The sequence below is a fragment of the Rana temporaria genome, chromosome 9, assembly GCF_905171775.1.
Source record: "Rana temporaria chromosome 9, aRanTem1.1, whole genome shotgun sequence".
Lineage (NCBI taxonomy): Eukaryota > Metazoa > Chordata > Amphibia > Anura > Ranidae > Rana > Rana temporaria.
In genome coordinates, this window is record NC_053497.1 from 22,424,251 (window position 1) to 22,444,824 (window position 20,574).

Consider the following 20,574-nt stretch of genomic DNA (forward strand, 5'->3'; position numbering starts at 1 on the left):
CGCAGCAACATACAGTTTATACCGCGTATCTAGAGACCTCACATGCTAGTGAGTGACATAGTTCATTTGCGCCAAGCTCGGCCTAAACAAATTGTATAAAGTGTGTGTGCAAAGATGGAGGACTTCTTTAACGCGGTGAACACAATAAAACGTTCCCCCCCTGTAAAAAAAATTGTTCTTGCCTCAGCACTTGCAGTTTGCAAATTTTTAATGCTGCTGGATCCTGATCTCTGTGCTGCTTCCCTGAACTTTCCATCTTAAAGTGGTTGTAAAGGCAGAAGGTTTTTATTTTATTTTTATTTTATCTGTGTGCAATGTCCATCTTATATTCTCCTTGCAGATTGGCTGAGACACAGCAGCAACACCATTGGCTCCCGCTGTTGTCAATTAGTCAACTAGCCAATTGGGGGAGCGGGGCCAGGTCAGGATTGCCTGAAGGGACACAGGGAGCTGTGACCTCGGGTTCCCCAATAGAAAGCTGCTGGCTATGGGGGCACTGAACAGGAGGGAGGGGCCAGGATAACAAATGGGGGCCAGAGAAGAGGAGGATCTGGGCTGCTCTGTGCAAAACCACTGCAACAGAGCAGCTAAGTATTGCATGTTTGTAAAGTCTTTGTTATTTTTATGGGGGGGATCGCTTTAAAATGAAAGTTAACAGTGGATTATGTGGTCTTCAGCCAGTCTGTTGGCTTGAAAAAAGGAAGAGGGGGGGAGTAGAAGAGTGCCTTGCCATCATAGTCTACAGGGCTGTGTGTTTCTATTGATGGATGCAGTGTAGGTAGAGAACTGTAGTCCTTGCATGCACGAATGTAATGCTGTGCAGTTTATTTTGGGCTTTATATTATACAGGTTGTTTGGGTTTTTGGTATACCAGATATTTCACACATTGTGTAATATCAGGGGATGATGTTCTTTATGGTGGAGTGGGGCGATTGTTGTTTTGTAAGGTTGGGGTCTAGTTTGGACAGGCGCTGTCACCCATACTGCATGCAGGCTACCTTTTTTGTTTTTGCATCTGTATCTGCCCTGAACTGTCTGCAGGCAGGATATGGAGGTGGATGTTAAAATTTGACATCCATTCAGGAGCGTCTGCACATGCATCTATGCCCGTGCAGCCGCTGCATCTCTTGCGTTTCCTGAAGTGTGTTTAACCACTTCTTTACTGGGCACTTAAACCCCCTTCGTGCCAAGACCAATTTTCAGAGCTTTCAGCGCTGACGCATTTTGAATGACAATTGCGCGGTCATACAACACTGTACCCAAATGAAATTTTTTTATCTTTTTTTCCCACAAATATAGCTTTCTTTTGGTGGTATTTGATCATCTCTGCGATTTTTATTTTTTATTTTTATTTTTTTTGCGCTATAAACACAAAGACAGAAAATTTTGAAAAAAACACTTTTTTACTTTTTGTTATAATAATAATAATAATATCCCATTTGTTTAAAAAAAAATAAAAAAATTCCCTCGGTTTAGGCCGATACGTATTCTTCTACATATTTTTGTGAAAAAAATCGCAATAAGCATTTGGTTTGCGCAAAAGTTATAGCGTCAACAAAATAGGGGATAGATTTATGATTTTTATTTTTTTTGTCAGACCTGCGATATTGCGGCGGACGTATCGGACACTTTTGACACAATTTTGTGACCATTCACATATATACAGCGAACAGTGCTATAAAATTGCACTAATTACTGTATAAACGTGACTGGCAGTGAAGGGGTTAACACTAGGGGGTGAGGAAGGGGTTAAATGTGTATCCTGGGTGTGTTCTAACTGTGTAGGGGGAGGGGACTGACTTGGGGAGGTGACCGATGCTGTGTCCCTATGTACAAGGGACACAGATCGGTCTTCTCCTCCCCCTGACAGGACGTGGCGCTCTGTGTTTACACACAGAGCTCCACGTCCCTGCCTTTCACCGCCGATCGCGTGTACCTGGAGGACATCGCGGCCGCCAGGCACACGCATCGGCCCCCCCCCCTAGCGATGCGCCGGCCACGTTGTTTACCCGCTGCGCGCCCCCCAGTGGCGTGGACGGGGAATGTCAACAAGAGGACGTCCACTCGGCACTTGAGAGCCGCGCTGTGGACGTCTTTTGTCCATAGCGCGGATCCCAAGCTGTTAATGGGCTGAAGAACACGCATGTGTGTACTGGAGTGTAACAGTATTATTTGTGATGTTCTTTCACTCCTTTTCACCTAACAATCCAGTGCTGTTGGTAGCTAGAATGCAGATGCTTGATCCCACAGCCTTGTAGGTTTCCATACTGCAAGCAGAACAGCTGCAAGCACCACAACAACCAATGATGCTGTGCAGCCTGACTGCCTGTGTTTCACAAACCAGTGACACTAGGTGGCGCTACTCCTGAAATATGTCTCCTGTATCCCTAAATGTCCTGGCACGTTCTCCAATATTTGGGAACCATTGCTCCAAAGCGGTGGTCATCAACCCTGTCCTCAGGGCCCACTAACAGGCCAGGTTTTATGTATTGCCTTGTGGAGATACAGACTAGAATACTGCAAATGATATCGCCTGTGATTTATTTCAGTTATCTTGCAAACCTGGCCTGTTAAAGGGTTGATGGCCACTGCCCTAAAGCTCACCAGAAGTGCAAGCTTAGCTAGGTGTCATCAACTTTAAATTATTACAGTGAGCTGTTTTGGCTTAAAGTGTGATGTAATGTTCTTTTTATAATGTATTTTTAAGGAGCACTAGTTATCTTAATGTCATCAAAGGCACATTCCCATGCTTTAGCACTTTCTAAAGTGTTGCATTGATGGCGCAGTTTGATAAGTTACACAAGGTTGTGTGATTGACCCTCTAGACAGAAACTTGTGGTTATGTGTCATCCAGTGGCTCACGTGACCTATAACTAGTCATGTTGGACAAGTTTCCGTGCAAACACACAGATTTTCAATACATTCTATACACAGAAATACAGAAGCTGTCATTGGTTGAGCACCCTCCTGAGAAATGCTGGTTTGATGGCTGCGGTTTTGACCTGGAATAAGAGCACATCTCGGGGGTCTGAGAGAAGTGAGGAGTCCTAACATGTATTTTGTGTGGTAGAAGCCTGCTAGGAGTAAAGCCTTTATATATATATATATATATATATTAGGGCTGTGCGTTAAACGCGATATTAACGGCGTTAACGCAAACCCATGTTAACGCCGTCAATATTTTTGTCGCGCGATTAACGCAGGAGCCCTCGGGTGGACATGCAGAGTGTGCAGCGGCGCGGCGCGGCTTACCTTTTCGCTGGATTCACAGACAAGTTACTCACCTTGTCCCTGGATCCAGCGATGCCACCCCGCTGTGTGATCGAGCGGGTCCTCCTTGCTTGGCGGTTCCTCCTTGCTTGGCGGGTCCTCCTCGCTCGGCGGGTCCTCGCTCGATTCACAGTGCCTGTGTGACGCCGATCTCCGTTCCCTGCGACGTTACGACGCACGGGAGCGGAGAACGGCGCCAAATTTAAAAAAGTAAACAAACACAATGCATACAGTATACTGTAATCTTATAGATTACAGTACTGTATGTAAAAAATACACACCCCCCTTGTCCCTAGTGGTCTGCCCAGTGCCCTACATGTTCTTTTATAAAATAAAAACTATTCTTTCTGCCTGAAAAACTGTAGATTGTCCAAAAGTGTCCCTTTATGTCAAAAATGGTTTTAGATCAGCTAGAAAACAGCGATAATAAATTATAATCACTTGCAGAATTGTGCGATATTTGTGGGAAAATTCGTCATAAATTAGAGCGATTAATCGTGAGTTAACTATGACGTTAATGCGATTAATCGCGATTAAAAATTTTAATCGTTTGACAGCACTAATATATATATATAGTTGGCGGGGGGTATTGTCTCACAGACTGTTGTCCTAAAATCTGACCGTTGGTACGCTCCTTTTGACAATTGTCCAACTTTCGGCCAACAAATGTTGGATGACAGACTAGTAAATTTTTGGCGGACAACGGCCTGACGTTAGATTTTCGTGTTGTTGGTGCACAAAAGTACAAACGCGCATGCTCAGAAGCAATGCTCACCAAACACAATTAGCAGGAGGGGCCCAAAGGGTGGTGCTCAAGAGCTGAAATTTCTCATAGTACGTCGCTACGTTTGTGTGTTTGGCATGACTATTGTGTACCATTAGTATGCAAGACAAACGCCAACGTATACAGGCATACCCCGGTTTTAAGTACACAATTGGGTTTATTTACTAAAGCTGGAAAGTGCAAAATCAGGCTCACTTCTGTATAGAAACCAATGAGCTTCTATCCCCAGCTTGTTCAATTAAGACTGGTAATAAAACCTGGAAGCTCATTGGTTTTTATGCAGAAGTGAGCCTGATTTTTTGCTTTTCAGCTTTAGTAAATAAACCCAATTGTGTACTTAAAACCGGGGTATGCCTGTAGTGTGTACGAGGCTTAAGGCTCAGTTTACACCTGAGACGGTTCACACCACAGCAGGGGTCCGGTGTGTGCTGGTTCACCCTTTCTGGTCCGATTTCAGCCCGAATTTTGAGCTGAATTGGCACCTGAAACGAACCAAAAGACGCTCAGCGTTATTCTGCAAAACGCAAAGGACCCGCTGCAGAGAGATGTCAAGCGGCTCCATAGAGAGCTAGTTAAAATCTGAATTGGATGAGGGGATCCCGCATCCAATTCGCAGTGGTGTGAACCTGGCCTAAGGATGTGTTTACACAATGCAGGTGGGACCTAATGTGTGCCATACCTGCACTTCCCCTTGTAAAGAACCCATTCATTTCATTGTGCTGTCCTACGCATGGGAAATGCTGAAAAGTCATCCCCCCGACCCTTCTGCAAATTTGCAAAAAAAATTCTATTGAAGTATGTGGTAACTTGAAAAATACCTTCTGATGCATCCAAACTTTATATATATAAATTTTGTTAGAGCTGAACTATGGGATTTGTTTACTAACCTTTTTATTTGGTATAAAATGGTGGTACAATAAATATAGTGCCCAGACTCCTTGCTTTTTCTATATATTTAGTTAAAGTGGAGTTCCACCCATAAATATAACATTACATCAGTAGTTTTAAAAAAAAAATGTCATTAGTCCTTTAAGAATTTTTTTTTTTTTTTTTTTAGATGCCTTCAAAGTGTTGTTGCTAGACAGAATAGATGATCTTCCCTCTTCCTGCACCTAGGTGCTTAATGCTTCCTAACCTACACCGCACAGACTCCTGGGAATGTAGTGGGTGTAACTTTCCAGGAGTCTGTGCACTCCCCAGTCTCGAAGAATCATGTGACTTGGACAGTACAGGTGCTGAAACCTGATCTGAAAACTATTACATTGCTTGTGCAGCACTGAGCATGTGCGAGATCTGCAAGGCTGAAATCCAGGAAGTCATACAATCTGGCTTCATGATGCCCACACTTAAGATGGCCCCAGTCAATTTCTATTTTATAAAGTGTCTAAATGCTGTAACAACCTAACAAAACGGACCTTAGTTTACAGACTAACTTTACTAGAATACATTAAGCTTGTGTATTACAGGGGTATTTATATTTAAAAAAAGGAAATTGTGTCCGGAACTCCGCTTTAAATCTCTTAAAAACCTATCTTCCGTATGCTGATAAAGGGGTTAGTGTGTGTGTGTGTGTGTGTGTGTGTGTGTTTTTTTTCTTTTTCTCCTAGCGAACTGCAATCCATTCTCTGGGTTCACACTAGATGTCCAAATTCGCTGCGGATTCTGCATCACATCTACGTTGCAATCAGTTCTCATGGACAGGTTGCAGAGTGTATGTTAACGACCCACAATCTGTTTACAAAACACGTTGTGATTTTCAGAATCGGTTCACATGGGTGTGAACACCCAATGCAATCCAATTCTGGCGCAGACAAAAAAGGGGTCCAGCAACAGTTTGTGCAATTTAAGCCACACAAATCCATGGCTCATATTGCACCCCAGAGACATCGCATGTAATCCACAGGCGCTCTGATTCCAGTGTGGATTACATGCAGTGTGAACCCGGGCAACGTGTATGTGTGTGTATAGATGATTTTCCAAAACGATAAAAGTAAATTGCTAAACGGCAAACATCCGCTTCCCCCAGCACGTGTGTGATAAAAATTATCTCTGGATGCTGAAATGGCCCTCGGTGTAATTGGCATGCACAACTGTTACAAGAATTGATCCTGAATGTATTAAACTTTTTTTTGTTGCTGTGTGTAATGAAATATTATTCTGCTTCCTTCCAGCTACAAACCAGTGGTTCATTCCAGCAGTCAGAGGAGACATTCCTCCAGGTTGTGCCGCTTATGGATTTGTCTGTGATGGGACTCGGCTACTTGTCTTTGGAGGAATGGTGGAATATGGCAAATACAGCAATGATCTATATGAGCTACAGGTGTGTAAAGCTATAGTGTGTGTGTGTGTGTGTGTGTGTGTGTGTGTGTGTGTGTGTGTGTGTGTGTGTGTGTGTGTGTGTGTGTGTGTGTGTGTGTGTGTGTGTGTGTGTGTGTGTGTGTGTGTGTGTGTGTTTTTTTTTGTTTTGTTGATAAAGTTGCAACGTTTAAACCACAAATGAATTTTTCTCCAGGCTAGCAGATGGGAATGGAAGAGGTTGAAAGCCAAAGCACCAAAAAATGGTCCACCTCCATGTCCTCGACTAGGACATAGCTTTTCATTGGTTGGAAGCAAATGCTACCTGTTTGGTGGATTGGCTAATGACAGCGAGGACCCAAAGAACAATATTCCCAGGTAAACTGTTGCATTTCTTTTGTACTAGTTCAAGAGCCAATGATCTGTTTTTAATGTGCAGAAATCTGATGAGGGTAATTTGCTGGAACAGCTGCTCTTGGCAACCAATCTGCTTCTTTTCATTTTTTCCAAGCATAGCTGAAGCTAGAAGCTGATTGGTTACTATGCACAGCTGCTCCAGATTCTGTCTGCACCAGTTTTGGTAATTCTGTTCCCCAATATTTTTTAGGTACCTTAATGATCTCTACATCTTGGAGTTGCGTCCTGGTTCTGGGGTTGTATCCTGGGACATACCCATAACTTATGGTATATTGCCCCCACCTCGGGAGTCGCACACTGCTGTGGTATACACAGAAAAAGAATCCAAGAAGTCTCGATTGGTGATCTATGGCGGTATGAGTGGATGCCGACTTGGGGATCTCTGGATTTTAGATATAGGTAAGCTGCTGTAATTAACTTTGTTTTAAAGTGCACCTTCACCCAGAATTAGACTTTCCACTGCTGTATTGTATTATATAATTAAAAATGTCCCCTCATTTTAAAAGGGACTTAACTTTTCCCTAATCTCAGGTTTCCCTTCTGCAGTCTGTGTTGTGCTTGGGAGAAAGCAGGAAATATAAGGAATTCTCTTCAAAGTGAGAATTTTCAGTTTTAGAAAGTTGTCAAAGGACCAGGTTTCCTATTGGAGGCTACTCTGATGAAGTTCAATTTTTGGATTCCCCTCTCCATTTTTGTCTGGGTGACAAAGGTCGTCGGAAAAATTAGAAGGGTGAATGTTCCCAGTGGGAAAACTGACAGCAATAAAAACTTGGCAAATGGTCCAATGATTTTTACATACACTTTAAAGTGTTCGTAAAGGCTGAAGCTTTTTACTTTCATGCATTCTGAGCCTGATCTTTCGCCAGCGATGTGCAAGAGAGCCTCGGCTTTCTGGGACTCTCCTTCATTAGCTGACAGCAACAGGAGCCTGTCAATCACAGGCATCGATCCAATGAGGAGATGGGGGAACGGGGGCCGAGCCGCGGTTGTGTGCGTGAATGGACATGCAGAGCACTGGCTTGGGAGCGAACCTGCTTGGGTGCCTCCACCCAGCAAGATGCATAGTAATGTCCAATGTGCTCACTGTCCACCTATAATATTTTGAGCAACAGTCAACTATATTGTGTTTCGGGTTGAGTACTACTGTCTAAATTGGTTTAATGTAGTCGTGTTTTTTTTGTGTTTTTTTATTCCTTAAAAAAATCCTTAAAGGGGAGGTTCACCCTATAAAAAAATCTAACACTACATCCAGCCCACTTCTGCAGATAAAATGACACTGATCTTTTCTTTTTCTTTTTTTTCGCCATAGATAGCGTTTAGCCTTAGAATTCACCGCGGCTTCCGGGTAGGGAATCCCGCGGGAGTCGGCGTTCCTATTGACATGCTAAACGACAGCGCTTCACGACTTCCCGAAAGAAGCTCGGCTCTATTCGGTGCCGGTGCACAGGCGCCGAATAGAGCCGACCCGAGCTTCCTTCGGGAAGTCGTGACGCGCTGTGTGCGCCATCGAACTGGGCTGGATGTAGTGTTAGAATTTTTTTATAGGGTGAACCTCCCCTTTAAGCTGAGACAGGTGTTTAATTGCTGTATGGTTCTTTGGTCCCCCATTATGGACCTTGCCTTCTCTACTTTCTCTTTCGTTCATAGACGGACACAGCCTTCATTGACCTTAGGGTTATGCTTCTTCCTACCAGGAGATTTAGGCAGAATTCTACAGCACTTAAGGTGTTAAAAACTTTCCTTCATGCTGCTCCTCCCAGGGGGCGTGGCTCCCCCAGGCATAACCCACACCCTGCTTTAGCAGCCTCAGTTTGTTTTCTGCCTAACGACAGGAGGTCAAGGCTATCTCTGGAGTTCCTGGACTCTGGAGTTTTTTTCTGGCGATTTTTTTTCTCGCTTTTTTTTTATTATTTTGTTCCTGCATTTTTGAATCCTGCGATTCTTCTATCAACAGCCGACTGGGTGACAGGCTGGGTCCTCGACTCTTGTAGTCCCCCCATGTTCGGCCTTCGAGCGTGTGCCGGCCCTCAGCTCAGCTTTGGGACGTCCACGACAGGCCCCATTGCTCCAGGGGCGGCCGGGGAACTTTGGTTCTAGGGCACACATATGACTGGTCTCTATGGCTTTGTCACAGTGTGTCTGGCCGACAGCCATGCCGTTTACGGACGTTGGTTCTGTCTGGGATACCTCCAGCCGGTAGTCGCAGGACAGGTAAGTAGTGGCCCCTTACTCAGGTAAGTGGTCTGGCTGGTGGTTTCCCTGGGGAGGTCGACTGAGGGTCCGCCCTGCTTTCCTCTCTCCCCTTCCTCTCCCTCCTTCCCCTGACTGGGTAGTGGCTGTGAATGGGGGCCTCCTGGGTTTTCTTTGTTACCACCGGGGCCCGTGTGTTGTTAGGGGGACTGTGTTGTTACTCTGGGGGGTGCTGCTGTGTGCTGCTGTGTTCTATGTGGTAATTTTTACCTCAGACAGCGGCCGTCTTGGAAATCTCCTTGGTAACGCTGTGATTCTTTTCTGAGGTAACAGACAAAGCAGTCAGGGCTGCTGTGTTCTATGAGGTAATTTTTACCTCAGACAGCGGCCGTCTTGGAAATCTCCTTGGTAACGCTGTGATTCTTTTCTGAGGTAACAAAGCAGTCAGTGCTGCTGTGTTCTATGAGGTAATTTTTACCTCAGACAGCGGCCGTCTTGGAAATCTCCTTGGTAACGATGTGATTCTTCCCTGAGATGACTCGGCACAGCCTCTGGTCAGTTTTAGTGCTGTTACAGTTTTAGTGCTGTGAATCTTCCATGAGGTGAATACACATCACAGTCAGCACATCAGAGCACACCTGAGGTTTTTCAGCTCCCTCTGCAGCTGGGTGGGGTGGTGAATACCGGGAGCCCCCATGCTCTGCAATAGCAGCAAGGAGGTGACCAGTGGGGTTTTTTTGTCCTGCCTTGCAGGGTGGGTGACTCAGCGCTGACACTATGGAACTCAAGCTATGCCTGAGTTAACCCTTACCGCCCCTCCCCCTGCCACATCTGTTATGTTGGCTGTCCTGGGTTTCTTGCCAGGTTTGAAGCAGCTAGTGCCCGGATGGGGGGTAAAAAAGCGCCCCCTCCCTGAAGCCTGCTTCTGGGGATGACACAGAATCGCTGTTTTTTTCTGGTTCTGTTATGTCAGAGGCTGCGGGTTTTAACCCTTATGGATAGTGAGGATGACTCTGCTGCAGTCAGTTGCTGGCAAGAATTTGTTGGAGCTCTTGTTTCTGCGGTGCGTGAGGCTCTAAAAATTGAGGATGTGGCGGAGACACCTCCGTGTCAGTACCATCAGACTACCACGCATCGCTGAAGTGTTTCCTTGTGTTCCTTATTTGGACTATATGTTATACAAGGAATGGGATGCACCGCAAAAAGTTTGTCAAAAAACTTTGCAACCCGTTACCCCCTTGAGGGGGGCTTTAAAAAAAAAAAAAAAAAAAAAAAATGGAGGTCTCTCCTCCGCCAGTGGACCCCCCTGTGTCCAGACTGCGCAAGGCCACCACATTGCCTGTGGAAGGGGCTCCTGCATTTCAGGATCCCGCTGATAGGAGAGTGGAGGCCGTGGCCCGCTCCCTATTCACGGTGGTGGGTTCGGCGGTGAGGCCGGCTCTGGCCGGGGCCCTGGCAGGCCCCGACTAAAAGGGCGAAGCTCCTGCTGCAGGAGCTGGAAGAAGGACCTCTAAGGTGGCCTTGGTGATCACCGTTAAGGGTGAACGGTCCTTTTGGGTCTTCCCTGACTGGCATCATTGAGGATGCCACAGGTGGTAAGCGCATGCTGTTCCCACGGTTTGGGAAGGGCTAGGGACCTCGCCCTGTGCAAGGACCCTCCTTGCCTACCTCCGAGCGTTTTTTTCGCTCGCCCTGTGCGGTGGGGGTAGGTCTACATGGTGCTTGAATCCCCGCTGCGGGGTAGCAGCGCACCGGATACCGCATGCCTAACAAGTCTGCGGACATACCTGCTTCCGCCTGAAGGTCTGCTCCCGCCCGTGTCTCGGGTGGGAGACTGGCTTCGCATTGCGAAGTGTTTTCCTTGGGGTACAAGATTGAGTTTCTCTCGTCTGCCAAACAGGTTTTTTCCCTCCGGCTTCTGGCCTCCTCCGGTTCGCCGGTTGACTCCGTCAGGGGCTGTCCAGGATCTTCTGGTCAGGGGAGTGATTGTGCCAGTTCCCTCGTTGGAACGGTCTCGGGGTTTTACTCCATTCTGTTTGTGTCCCCATGGAGGATGGGGCCCGGTCGATCCTGGGCCTCAAGTCCCTCGTTTTGTTTTGTCAGGTTTTTCTGGCATCCTTGGATGTCATGAACGTGTACCTGCATATCCTCAAACCACCAGAGATTCTGTGCTTTGCGGTCGGGGGGGACCATTTTCAATGGTGTCCTTCCCATTCGGCGGGTTTTCGCCAAGGTGCTCGTACCGATACTGGCCCGGCTGTGACAGCGGGGGTTTGTTATGATGGGATGTCTGGACGACATTCTCCTACGAGCTTCTTCGAGCTCTGCATTGGTGGAGCCGTGTCTATCACGTGTCAGGCTCTCCGAGTGTTCGGCTGGTTTCTGGATTGTCCTGAAATCAGGGTTGATTCCGTCTCAGGGATACCTGAGACTGGTCCTGGATTCCTCCGGGGCGGGAGTGTTTTTCTCCTAGCGGAAAAACTTCAGACTCTGCTATCTGCTGTGCAGCAGTTGCCGACCCAGAAGCGGTCATCTCTGCGATTCTGCAGGAAGGTTCTGGGTCAGTTGGTAGCCTCTTTCGAGGCGGTTCCGTATGCCCAATTCCACGCCAGGGTACTACGGAGGGAACTGCTGTCACGATGGGACTAGCTTCCGTCATCTCTGGATTACCAGATTCAGTTGAGTCATCTGATCATGTCTCCCCTGGTATGGTGGCTGGCGTTTCCGGTGCTTCGGGCCGGAAAGTCATTTTTTCTGCAGGCCACTGGACAGTGGTCACGACGGATGCCAGCCTCTACGGTTGGGGAGGGGCGCTTGGAGCACCCAGTCAGCCCAGGGGCACTGGATTTAGGTGGAGTCCTGCCTACTGATCAACGTTCTGGAGCTCCGAGCAATCAAGCTTTGCCTTACCAGGTGGTCCCTGGATCTACAGGGCCGACCGGTCAGGATCCTGTCCGATAACACCACATCTGTGGCGTAGGTTGATCATCAGGGAGGCACACTGAGTTCTGTTGCAGCGACGGGGGTCGCGCGCATCCTTTCGGTGGGCCGAAGGGTCCGTTCCGGCTCTATCGGCCGGGTACATTCCGGGAATACGGAATTGGCTAGCCGACTACCTAAGTCGCACTGCACTGGGCCAAGGAGAGTGGTCTCTCCACCCGCAGGTGTTTCGGGGTCTGTGCCGAAAGTGGGGCACTCCGGACGTGGACCTTCTAGCGTCCCGTCTCTATATCGGTAGGTGCCACGGTTCGTGGCCAGGTTTAAGGACCCGTGGGCGGACGCGTCAGGCGCGTTGGTGGCTCCTTGGGGTCGCTGTCGCCTACTTTACACCTTCCCTCCTCGGAAGCTTCTTCCTCGCCTGCTGCGCAGAGTAGAAGCTGTAGGGATTCTATCGGTCCTGATTGCCCCAGATTGGCCGCGTCGCTTCTGGTACGCGGACCAGGTGCGTCTGCTGGCAGACGCCCCCTAGCGTCTTCCCCTGGGAATTGATTTTCTGTTACAGGGTCCAATCTTCCACCCTGTTTCACAGCCACCGGCCTTAGCGGCGTGGCTGTTGAGAGCCAGGGGCTTAAGGACCGAGGCCTATTGGGCTCGGTGGTCTCTACCGTGCTGCCTGCACGGAGGTCTACCTCCACGTAGGTTTTTTCCTCATACATGGAAGGCCTACTTCTCTGTGTGTGGGGGGATGAACTGGCACTCTCGTACATGCGTTGTGTACAGGATTCTGCTGTCTTTGCAGCAGGGAGTGGTTCAGGCTCTCGCCTTACGTACGGTTAGGAGCCAGATTTCTGCTCTGGCTGTTTTTTACTTGCAGCGACCCTTGGCATAGCACTCCTGGGTGCGTGCGTTGGGTCAGGGGGTCTGGCAGGTGGCCCCTCCGGTGCGCCCTCCATTACCCCCATGGGACTTGAATTTAGTCCTTTCAGTGCTTCGGGATGCTCCCTTTGAGGACATTCGGGAGGTTTTTTGTTTTATTGTCACAAAAGGTGATTTTATTTCTGGTAGCAATTACCTCGATCAGACGGGTGTCTGTCTGTTCTGGTGGCCTTGTCTTGCAAGGCTCCCTGCTTGGTCATCCGTAAGGATGAGGTGGTGCTGCGGCCGCAGCCGTTTTTTCTCCCTAAGGTCGTTTCGGCTTTTCACTTGGATGTGGACATTGTTCTTCCATCCTTGTGTCCTCAGCCGAAGAACCCGAAGGAGGCCACTTTACATTCTTTGGATGTGGTTCGGGCCCTTCGAGTTTACTTGTCGGCGACAGCTCCGTTCCGGATGTCGGACTCGCTGTTCGTGTCTGTGTCCGGTCCCAGTAAGGGCCTGGCAGTTTCGTCGGCCACCATTTCCAGGTGGATCCGACGGATTGTGCTTCAGGCCTATGCCCTGAAGGGCGGGCGCCCCCCTTTCGGGTCATGGCGCATTCGACCAGGGCGATCGGGGCCTCTTGGGCTTTCCGACACCAAGCCTCTGTGTTACTGGTGTGTAAGGCTGCGACCTGGTCGCCGGTCCACGCTTTTTCAAAGTTTTATATGGTGGATGTGAGTGCATCTTCGGATGCCTCCATTGGCCGCAGGGTGTTACAGGCGGCAGTTTAAGGTTGGAGTTCCTCCGTTGAGTAACTCCGGTTTTTGTTTGGGGTGTAACCTGTTTTTGCTGTGTTATTTTTCCCACCCCTCGAATTTTTTTGACACTGCTTGGGGACGTCCCTAAGGTCAATGAAGGCTGTGTCCGTCTATGAACGAAAGAGAAAAAAGGATTTTTGTACTCACCGTAAAATCCATTTCTCTGAGTTCATAGACGGACACAGCACCCACCCCTCTGTTTGTACTGCTTGTTACGAACTGAGGCTGCTAAAGCAGGGTGTGGGTTATGCCTGGGGGAGCCACGCCCCCTGGGAGGAGCAGCATGAAGGAAAGTTTTTAACACCTTAAGTGCTGTAGAATTCTGCCTAAATCTCCTGGTAGGAAGAAGCATAACCCTAAGGTCAATGAAGGCTGTGTCCGTCTATGAACTCAGAGAAATGGATTTTACGGTGAGTACAAAAATCCTTTTTTCTTGGTTACCCCTGTCTGGGGGACAAACAAGGGTTCATTTACCAAGCAGGGATGTAGGTGGCAATTAAAAGAAAAGATTTTAATGCTTCTCTGTGGTTTTGTGTCCCGCATTCATGGTTCTGAGTTTTCCACATTTGATCTAGAACGAAGTGTTTGAATTCTGCTTTATAGGGGTTGTAAAGGTAAATTATTTATTATTATTATTATTATTATTATTATTATTATTATTTATTATTATATATATTTTTTTCTAAATAGCTTCCTTTACCTTGGTGCAGTCCTCCTTCACTTACCTCCGTCCTTCGATTTTGGCTTTTAAATGTCCTTATTTCTTCTGAGAAATCCTCGCTTCCTGTTCTTCTGTCTGTAACTACACGCAGTAATGCAAGGCTTTCTCCCTGGTGTGGAGAAAGCCTCTTGAGGGGGCGAGCAGGAGTGTCAGGACACCCACTAACACACAGCTCCTTTCTCTATCTGCAAAGTAGAGAGTGTCCTGACTCTTCTGCTCGCCCCATCCCCCCTCAAGAGGCTTTCTTCACACCAGGGAGAAAGCCTCGCATTACTGTGTGGAGTACAAGAAAAACAAAAAACTGCGCTACAACACAATAGTCTCAAGGCAGCAGCTAACGTGCGAAGTACACAACAAACATAAAAAACATAAACAAAAAGCTGCACAGCTTTTTGTTTTTTATACTGTGTGGAGTAACGGACAGAAGAACAGGAAGTGAGGATTTCTCAGAAGAAAAAAGGACATTTAAAAGCAAAATGGGAAGGATGAGGTAAGTGGAGGAGGACTGCACTAAGGTAAAGGAAGCGATTTAGGGGAAACCTTTTTTCCTTTTACAACCCCTTTAACAGGAGATATAATAGTTATATACAAATATCCAGGTTCACACTGACTGCAGTAATGAAATCGTGCAAGTTCAGCTGATTTTGCACAATTTCACTCCCGACTTTGGGGGCGATTTTTTTTTTTTTTTTTTTTTTAAAGACGTCTGTGCGGTTCCTGCACAGATGTCAATGGAAAATTACACCCCGAAATCGCCAAAGTAGTACAGAAACTACTTTTGTGTATTGGTGCGGCGTGGCAACAATTTGGACGCTGCCATTTCCACTGATTTGGAATGCGATTTAACACGTCAAATCGCATCATTGTGAACCAGGACGAAAGGGAATTTGTCAAGAGCAACTTAGACTTGCATTGGGGAAAAAGTAAGGTTGTCCCAGTAAATTTGGGACTCTAGATGGGGTCAGTGACTTGGATAAAAATGTTCCTATTTATTTAGGATGAAAGCCCAAACGCCAGAAAAATGCGTGCGAATAGCAGCGTTTAGTCTACCTTTGCTAACCACACTCTAAAAAAAAATATATGGATGTCTGGCCCTTTTTTTATTACTTTATTAGATTTGGAAAAAGCATTCAACAAGTGTCTTTGGACCAAATGCAGAGTGTCTAATCCGCATTGTTAATGCTGGCGATTTAGAATGTATTGAAACCAATAGACAAGCATGCCAGCCAGGCAACCATTTTTTAACCACCAGCAATGGCAGTGTACATAATTAAATTTTCCTTTCTGAAGGGTATCATAAACCACATTACTTGCACTGACTTTTTCTGAATGATTACCTTTCTGGTATACAGCGATCTTATCTAAGGCATGTACATATTGTTTGTTTAGACACGCTGACCTGGAGTAAGCCTAGTCTGAGTGGTGCTGCACCTCTTCCCAGAAGTCTTCATTCTGCCACAACCATAAGCAACAAGTAAGCCCTTGTTTTTATCTTTCATCCTTTATCACTGAAATTAAAGTGTGTGTTTTATTTTTCGTTTTTATATGGATCTTAACTTTTGTGGGGTGTTTTTTTTTTTTCCCACACTTTTTAGAATGTATGTCTTTGGAGGCTGGGTTCCCTTGGTAATGGATGATGTTAAAGTAGCCACCCACGAGAAGGAATGGAAATGTACAAACACCCTGGCTTGTCTTAACCTTGGTAAGTGATGTGGTATATTAAAGATTAGGAAATATGGCTGTATGACTACTTGATGTGTATGCTGATAGATCTACTTTTAATTTGCAGACTCCATGGCTTGGGAACATATTGTCATGGATACCCTGGAAGATAATATTCCACGGGCTCGTGCTGGCCACTGTGCTGTGGCAATCAATACACGTTTGTACATATGGAGTGGTCGCGATGGCTACCGAAAGGCCTGGAACAACCAAGTGTGCTGCAAGGACCTGTGGTACCTGGAAACAGGTGGGTAGCAATCAATGTTGTACCTGGATACTGTGGCAAGTAAACACTGTCATGAATTCTGTGCTTTATTAACTTGGTTTGTTTGATTTTCTAGCAGCATCTGTAATGTATAACACAGTTTATCTGTTCAAAAATTTAGGCTGCCAACTATTGTGCCCAGGAGGCACAGTGTACAGTAGCAGGACAGATGGGTTTAATAGAGTTGTCAAATGTCAGGTTTTTATTTCTTTTTTTGTTTTGTTCCGTTGTTTTGTGGTTCCATTTCTTTAGACCTCACATCTATTCCCCAATTAATGTATATTAAGTTGACGATGTCTTAAAGTATGATTGGGTGGTCAGACGCATTAAAGCCCTGGGGCTATTTGGTGCGTGCCTTGCAGCCCTTGAATGCCAGCAGTGGAACTGTTTCCAGTCTGTTTGCTACAGCACTTTAGCATGTCTGCAGTTTGCCTATTTGCTTCCATTAAATTCTGCAGCCTTTCAGGCTTCTGTAGAATTACAGCTGCTGAATATTAAATTTGGCGCTTATGTACATGGGTGCCATTAAGGCCCCTTAAGTCTCATAACATGACAACCCCCTTGCTTAAAGGGGTTGTAAAGGTTTGTGTTTTTTTCATTTTAATGCATTCTAGGCATTATGGTGAAAAACCACCTGGCTGTCACAAGAGCTGAGCACCTGCTCTGCGCGTCCACGGCGTCCTCTTCTCCAGAGTCTCAGCGTTGCTTGGATAGCTTGATGGCAGCAATTGGCTCCCGTCAATCAAATCCAATGACGCAGCCGCTGGGGGCGGGACTGAGTCATACTGTGTCTATGGACGCAGAGTGTATGACAGGGAGCGCGCCCACAAGGTAATCCTCTCGGGAGAGCGCTTCCCAGAGGGGGTTAGCTATTGCGGGGAGCAGCCACTCTGTGCAAAACAACTGCACAGTGGAGGCAAGTATGACATGTTTGTTGTTTAAAAAAAAAATCATATGGGACACATCGCAGGTCCCACAATATTGCCTGGCCAGTTGCAGAGCGCGGCTTGCGCATGCCCGGCTGTGAAGCCGGGTGCCCACAGTGACAATGACTGTGCCTTAGAGAGAAGCAGAGCTTTGTACGCCCGCATCACTGCACCGTGCGACCAGGTGAGTGTCCAATTTAATAAGTCAGCAGCTACACTTTTTGTAGCTGCTGACTTTTATATGGGTGGAACTCCGCTTTAAATTAAACCCATTTTCTAAGTAGTTGTCCATAAATTAAACTTATGCTGCCAAAATATCTGGCAGGGTGGTAAATTGCAATACATAGTTGTGTATAAGGGGATATTATTGGCCAAGCCTGCCTTTTGCAGTCCCCGACAGAAGTGATTATTAATCTTTTATTAAGAGTCTTGTGGGCTCTAACTCATTGTCGTGTTTTTTTTTTTTACAGAAAAACCGCCAGCACCTGCCCGTGTTCAGCTAGTCAGAGCAAATACCAATTCTTTGGAGGTGAGCTGGGGATCGTGTTCCACCGCAGACAGTTATTTGTTGCAACTTCAGAAGTATGATATACCCGCTGCTGCAGCAGCCATGTCTCCAGCCAATCCTGTTCCGTCTGTGCCAGTGAATCCGCCCAAGAGCCCAGCTCCTGCAGCAGCTGCTCCTGCAGTCCACCCTGTTGCCCACACAGGCATCACCCTGGTACCACAGGCAGCTTCTATGCCTCCAACAACTATACAGGTCTTGCCTTCAATCCCTGGGAGTCCAATTGCAGTTTCTGCTGCTCAACGTCCACAGAGTATGTTTCCTACTGAAATGTATTTTTGCTTGTGTGTTTGTTTTTTTTTTTGTTTTTTTCCCCCTCCTGCATCTGCTTTGAGTTTTGACCAAATGCCAAAATTTTTTCAGCTGTCCCAACTCTCCTGAAAGTTCAAGCACCTCAGTCCACAGTAGGCTCGCAAATGGTTACTGTTCGGCCAGCTACACAAATTGGAAAATCTCCAGTTACTGTTACCTCGCTTCCTCCTGGTGTGCGCATGGTAATGCCTGCCCAAAGCACTCAAGGCACTGTAAGTATTTTTTTTTTACCGTCAATTTCCATCAAGCAGCTCCCTTTTTTTAAACTGAGAGCTCTGTACATCGTCGGTTAAATCTTTTCCTACATAGGTGTATTTTGATTGAGTGGTATCTGCCTTGCAGGCTATTGGCAGCAGTCAGCCAATGAGTGGCATGGCTGCTCTTGCTGCAGCTGCTGCTGCTACACAGAAGATCCCTCCTTCCTCTGCACCCACAGTACTGAGTATGCCTGCTGGAGCCAGCTTGGTGAAATCTGTTGCCATGTCATCCGCTACCACTCTTCCCACATCTATGAAAGTGGCAACCTCTCCAATAATGGTAGGGATCTAGACTTTGTTTTGCTTGTGGGTTTACAGAGCAGGAGTGTAACATTTTCCTGGATTTCTTTGAAATCCTGCACTTGATAGTATGGTTAGATTTTATGGTCTTCTAAGGAAATGTTAGGCTAACAGAATTTTATAAGGTGCAAGATATTCAGACTTGGCTTCATGCTTTCTTTTCTGTTTTGCAGGTCAGTAACCCAGCCACACGCATGCTGAAAACTGCTGCAGCACAAGTGGGCACTTCAGTGTCTTCTGCCAACACACCTAATCGTCCTATTATCACTGTGCATAAATCTGGAACTGTCACCGTTGCCCAACAAGCCCAGGTTGTAACCACAGTAGTTGGAGGCGTCACCAAGACCATCACACTGGTGAAAAGTCCAATTTCTGTCCCTGGTGGAGGCCATTTGGTAAGTTGGGCCTTTTGGCTTTTAGGGGGGTTTACTGGCTATATATTGCTGTTGGCTGCTTGTTCTTACAATTTTTGTGTTTCTTTCAGATTTCAAATCTTGGTAAAATGATGTCTGTCGTACAGACTAAGCCAGTGCAGACATCTGCAATAACAGGACAAGCTTCTTCGGGGCCCCTAACACAGATCCTACAGGTGAATGGCGGGATTTATTTTCCATTGCTGACCTATTGAAAATGCCAATTGTCAGGCTTGTGGCGTCAATGCTAGTCTGACCTGGAGAAAAATATGTAGACCAGAAGTTTTTGACTTGCTGTTCAGTGTCTCGCCTGTTCAGGATTGCCAGGCAAATGGCATTTTCAGAAAGACATTGCAATATATTTCTCTTATATATAAGTTCCTTTCTAATTTGTCTTTCATGCTTTTTTTAAAGAATTTTGCGGTAGAACTGTAAGCCATATAGCTTTGTACCTGATCGTAATCTGTTTCCTTCATTCATGTGCAGACCAAGGGACCTCTTCCTGCTGGAACAATACTGAAGTTGGTGACTTCAGCAGATGGTAAACCCACAACTATAATCACCACAACGCAGGCTGGAGGCACGGGAACCAAGCCTACTATTCTAGGCATCAGCAGCGTGTCTCCAAATACCACCAAGCCTGGGACCACCACCATTATCAAAACTATCCCTATGTCTGCCATCATAACTCAGGCAGGGGCTACAGGTACTACCCTTTCCTTGTAATACGAAGCAGAGCACAAATTTTGTGTACACTTCATAGCTTACAGGGGGAAAAAGTAAAGGATTTTCTTTGCTGCCCGTGATAGAAGTAGCATATAGGTGCAACTTCATAGCGGCTTTAACCACTTCAGCTCCGGAAGATTTACCCCCTTCATGAGCAGGCCATTTTTTTGCGATATGGCACTGCTTTACTTTAACTGACAATTTTTTTTTTTTTTTACTTTTCTGCCATCAAACCCATCCAATAAAAACATGTAAATGTAATTTCTTCATAAACTTAGGCCAATATGTATTTTGCTACAAGTTTTTGGAAATAAAAAATCCCAATAAGCGTATATTAAATGGTTTGCACAATAGTTATAGCATCTAAACTATGGGATATTTTTATGAAATTTTTTTTTTTTATTCAGAATTCTATTTTATATTTTTTTTTTTTTTACTATTAAGGGCAGCTATTAGCAACATGGTCCGCTGCAATATCGCAGTTCTGCTATGTCTGACACTTTTTGGGGACTAGTGACACTAATACAATGATCGGTGCTAAAAAAAAAAAAAAAATATGCACTGTCGCTTTACTAATGACACTGGCTGGGAAGGGGTTAAACATCGGCTATCAAAGGGTTAACTGTGCCTAGCCAGTGTGTTTGTGTACTGTGTGGGAGGTGCTTTTACTATGGGAAGACATGATCCATGTCCCTGCTTTGCACAAACGCAGGATCCATGTTTTCCCTACTGACAGAATGGCGATCTGCCTCTGTGCTAAAAGATCGGTGGGTGCCGGCGGACATCAAGTCCGCA

The 20,574-nt window shown here is 46.3% G+C and overlaps 1 protein-coding gene across 7 annotated transcripts in view; it reads left to right on the forward strand.

Moving 5' to 3' along the window:
* The window catches only part of HCFC1 (host cell factor C1), a 60,114-nt gene that overhangs the window by 15,844 nt on the left and 23,696 nt on the right, over positions 1–20,574 (forward strand). For all 7 annotated transcript variants that reach the window (XM_040322947.1, XM_040322951.1, XM_040322946.1 and 4 more), the window contains exons 2-13: positions 6,226–6,374; positions 6,567–6,727; positions 6,957–7,165; positions 15,683–15,767; positions 15,889–15,995; positions 16,083–16,262; positions 17,677–18,024; positions 18,135–18,295; positions 18,426–18,620; positions 18,814–19,035; positions 19,125–19,229; positions 19,540–19,759. In XM_040322947.1, coding sequence (XP_040178881.1) covers positions 6,226–6,374; positions 6,567–6,727; positions 6,957–7,165; positions 15,683–15,767; positions 15,889–15,995; positions 16,083–16,262; positions 17,677–18,024; positions 18,135–18,295; positions 18,426–18,620; positions 18,814–19,035; positions 19,125–19,229; positions 19,540–19,759 — 2,142 coding nt within the window. The remainder of the gene's footprint in view (positions 1–6,225; positions 6,375–6,566; positions 6,728–6,956; positions 7,166–15,682; positions 15,768–15,888; positions 15,996–16,082; positions 16,263–17,676; positions 18,025–18,134; positions 18,296–18,425; positions 18,621–18,813; positions 19,036–19,124; positions 19,230–19,539; positions 19,760–20,574) is intronic.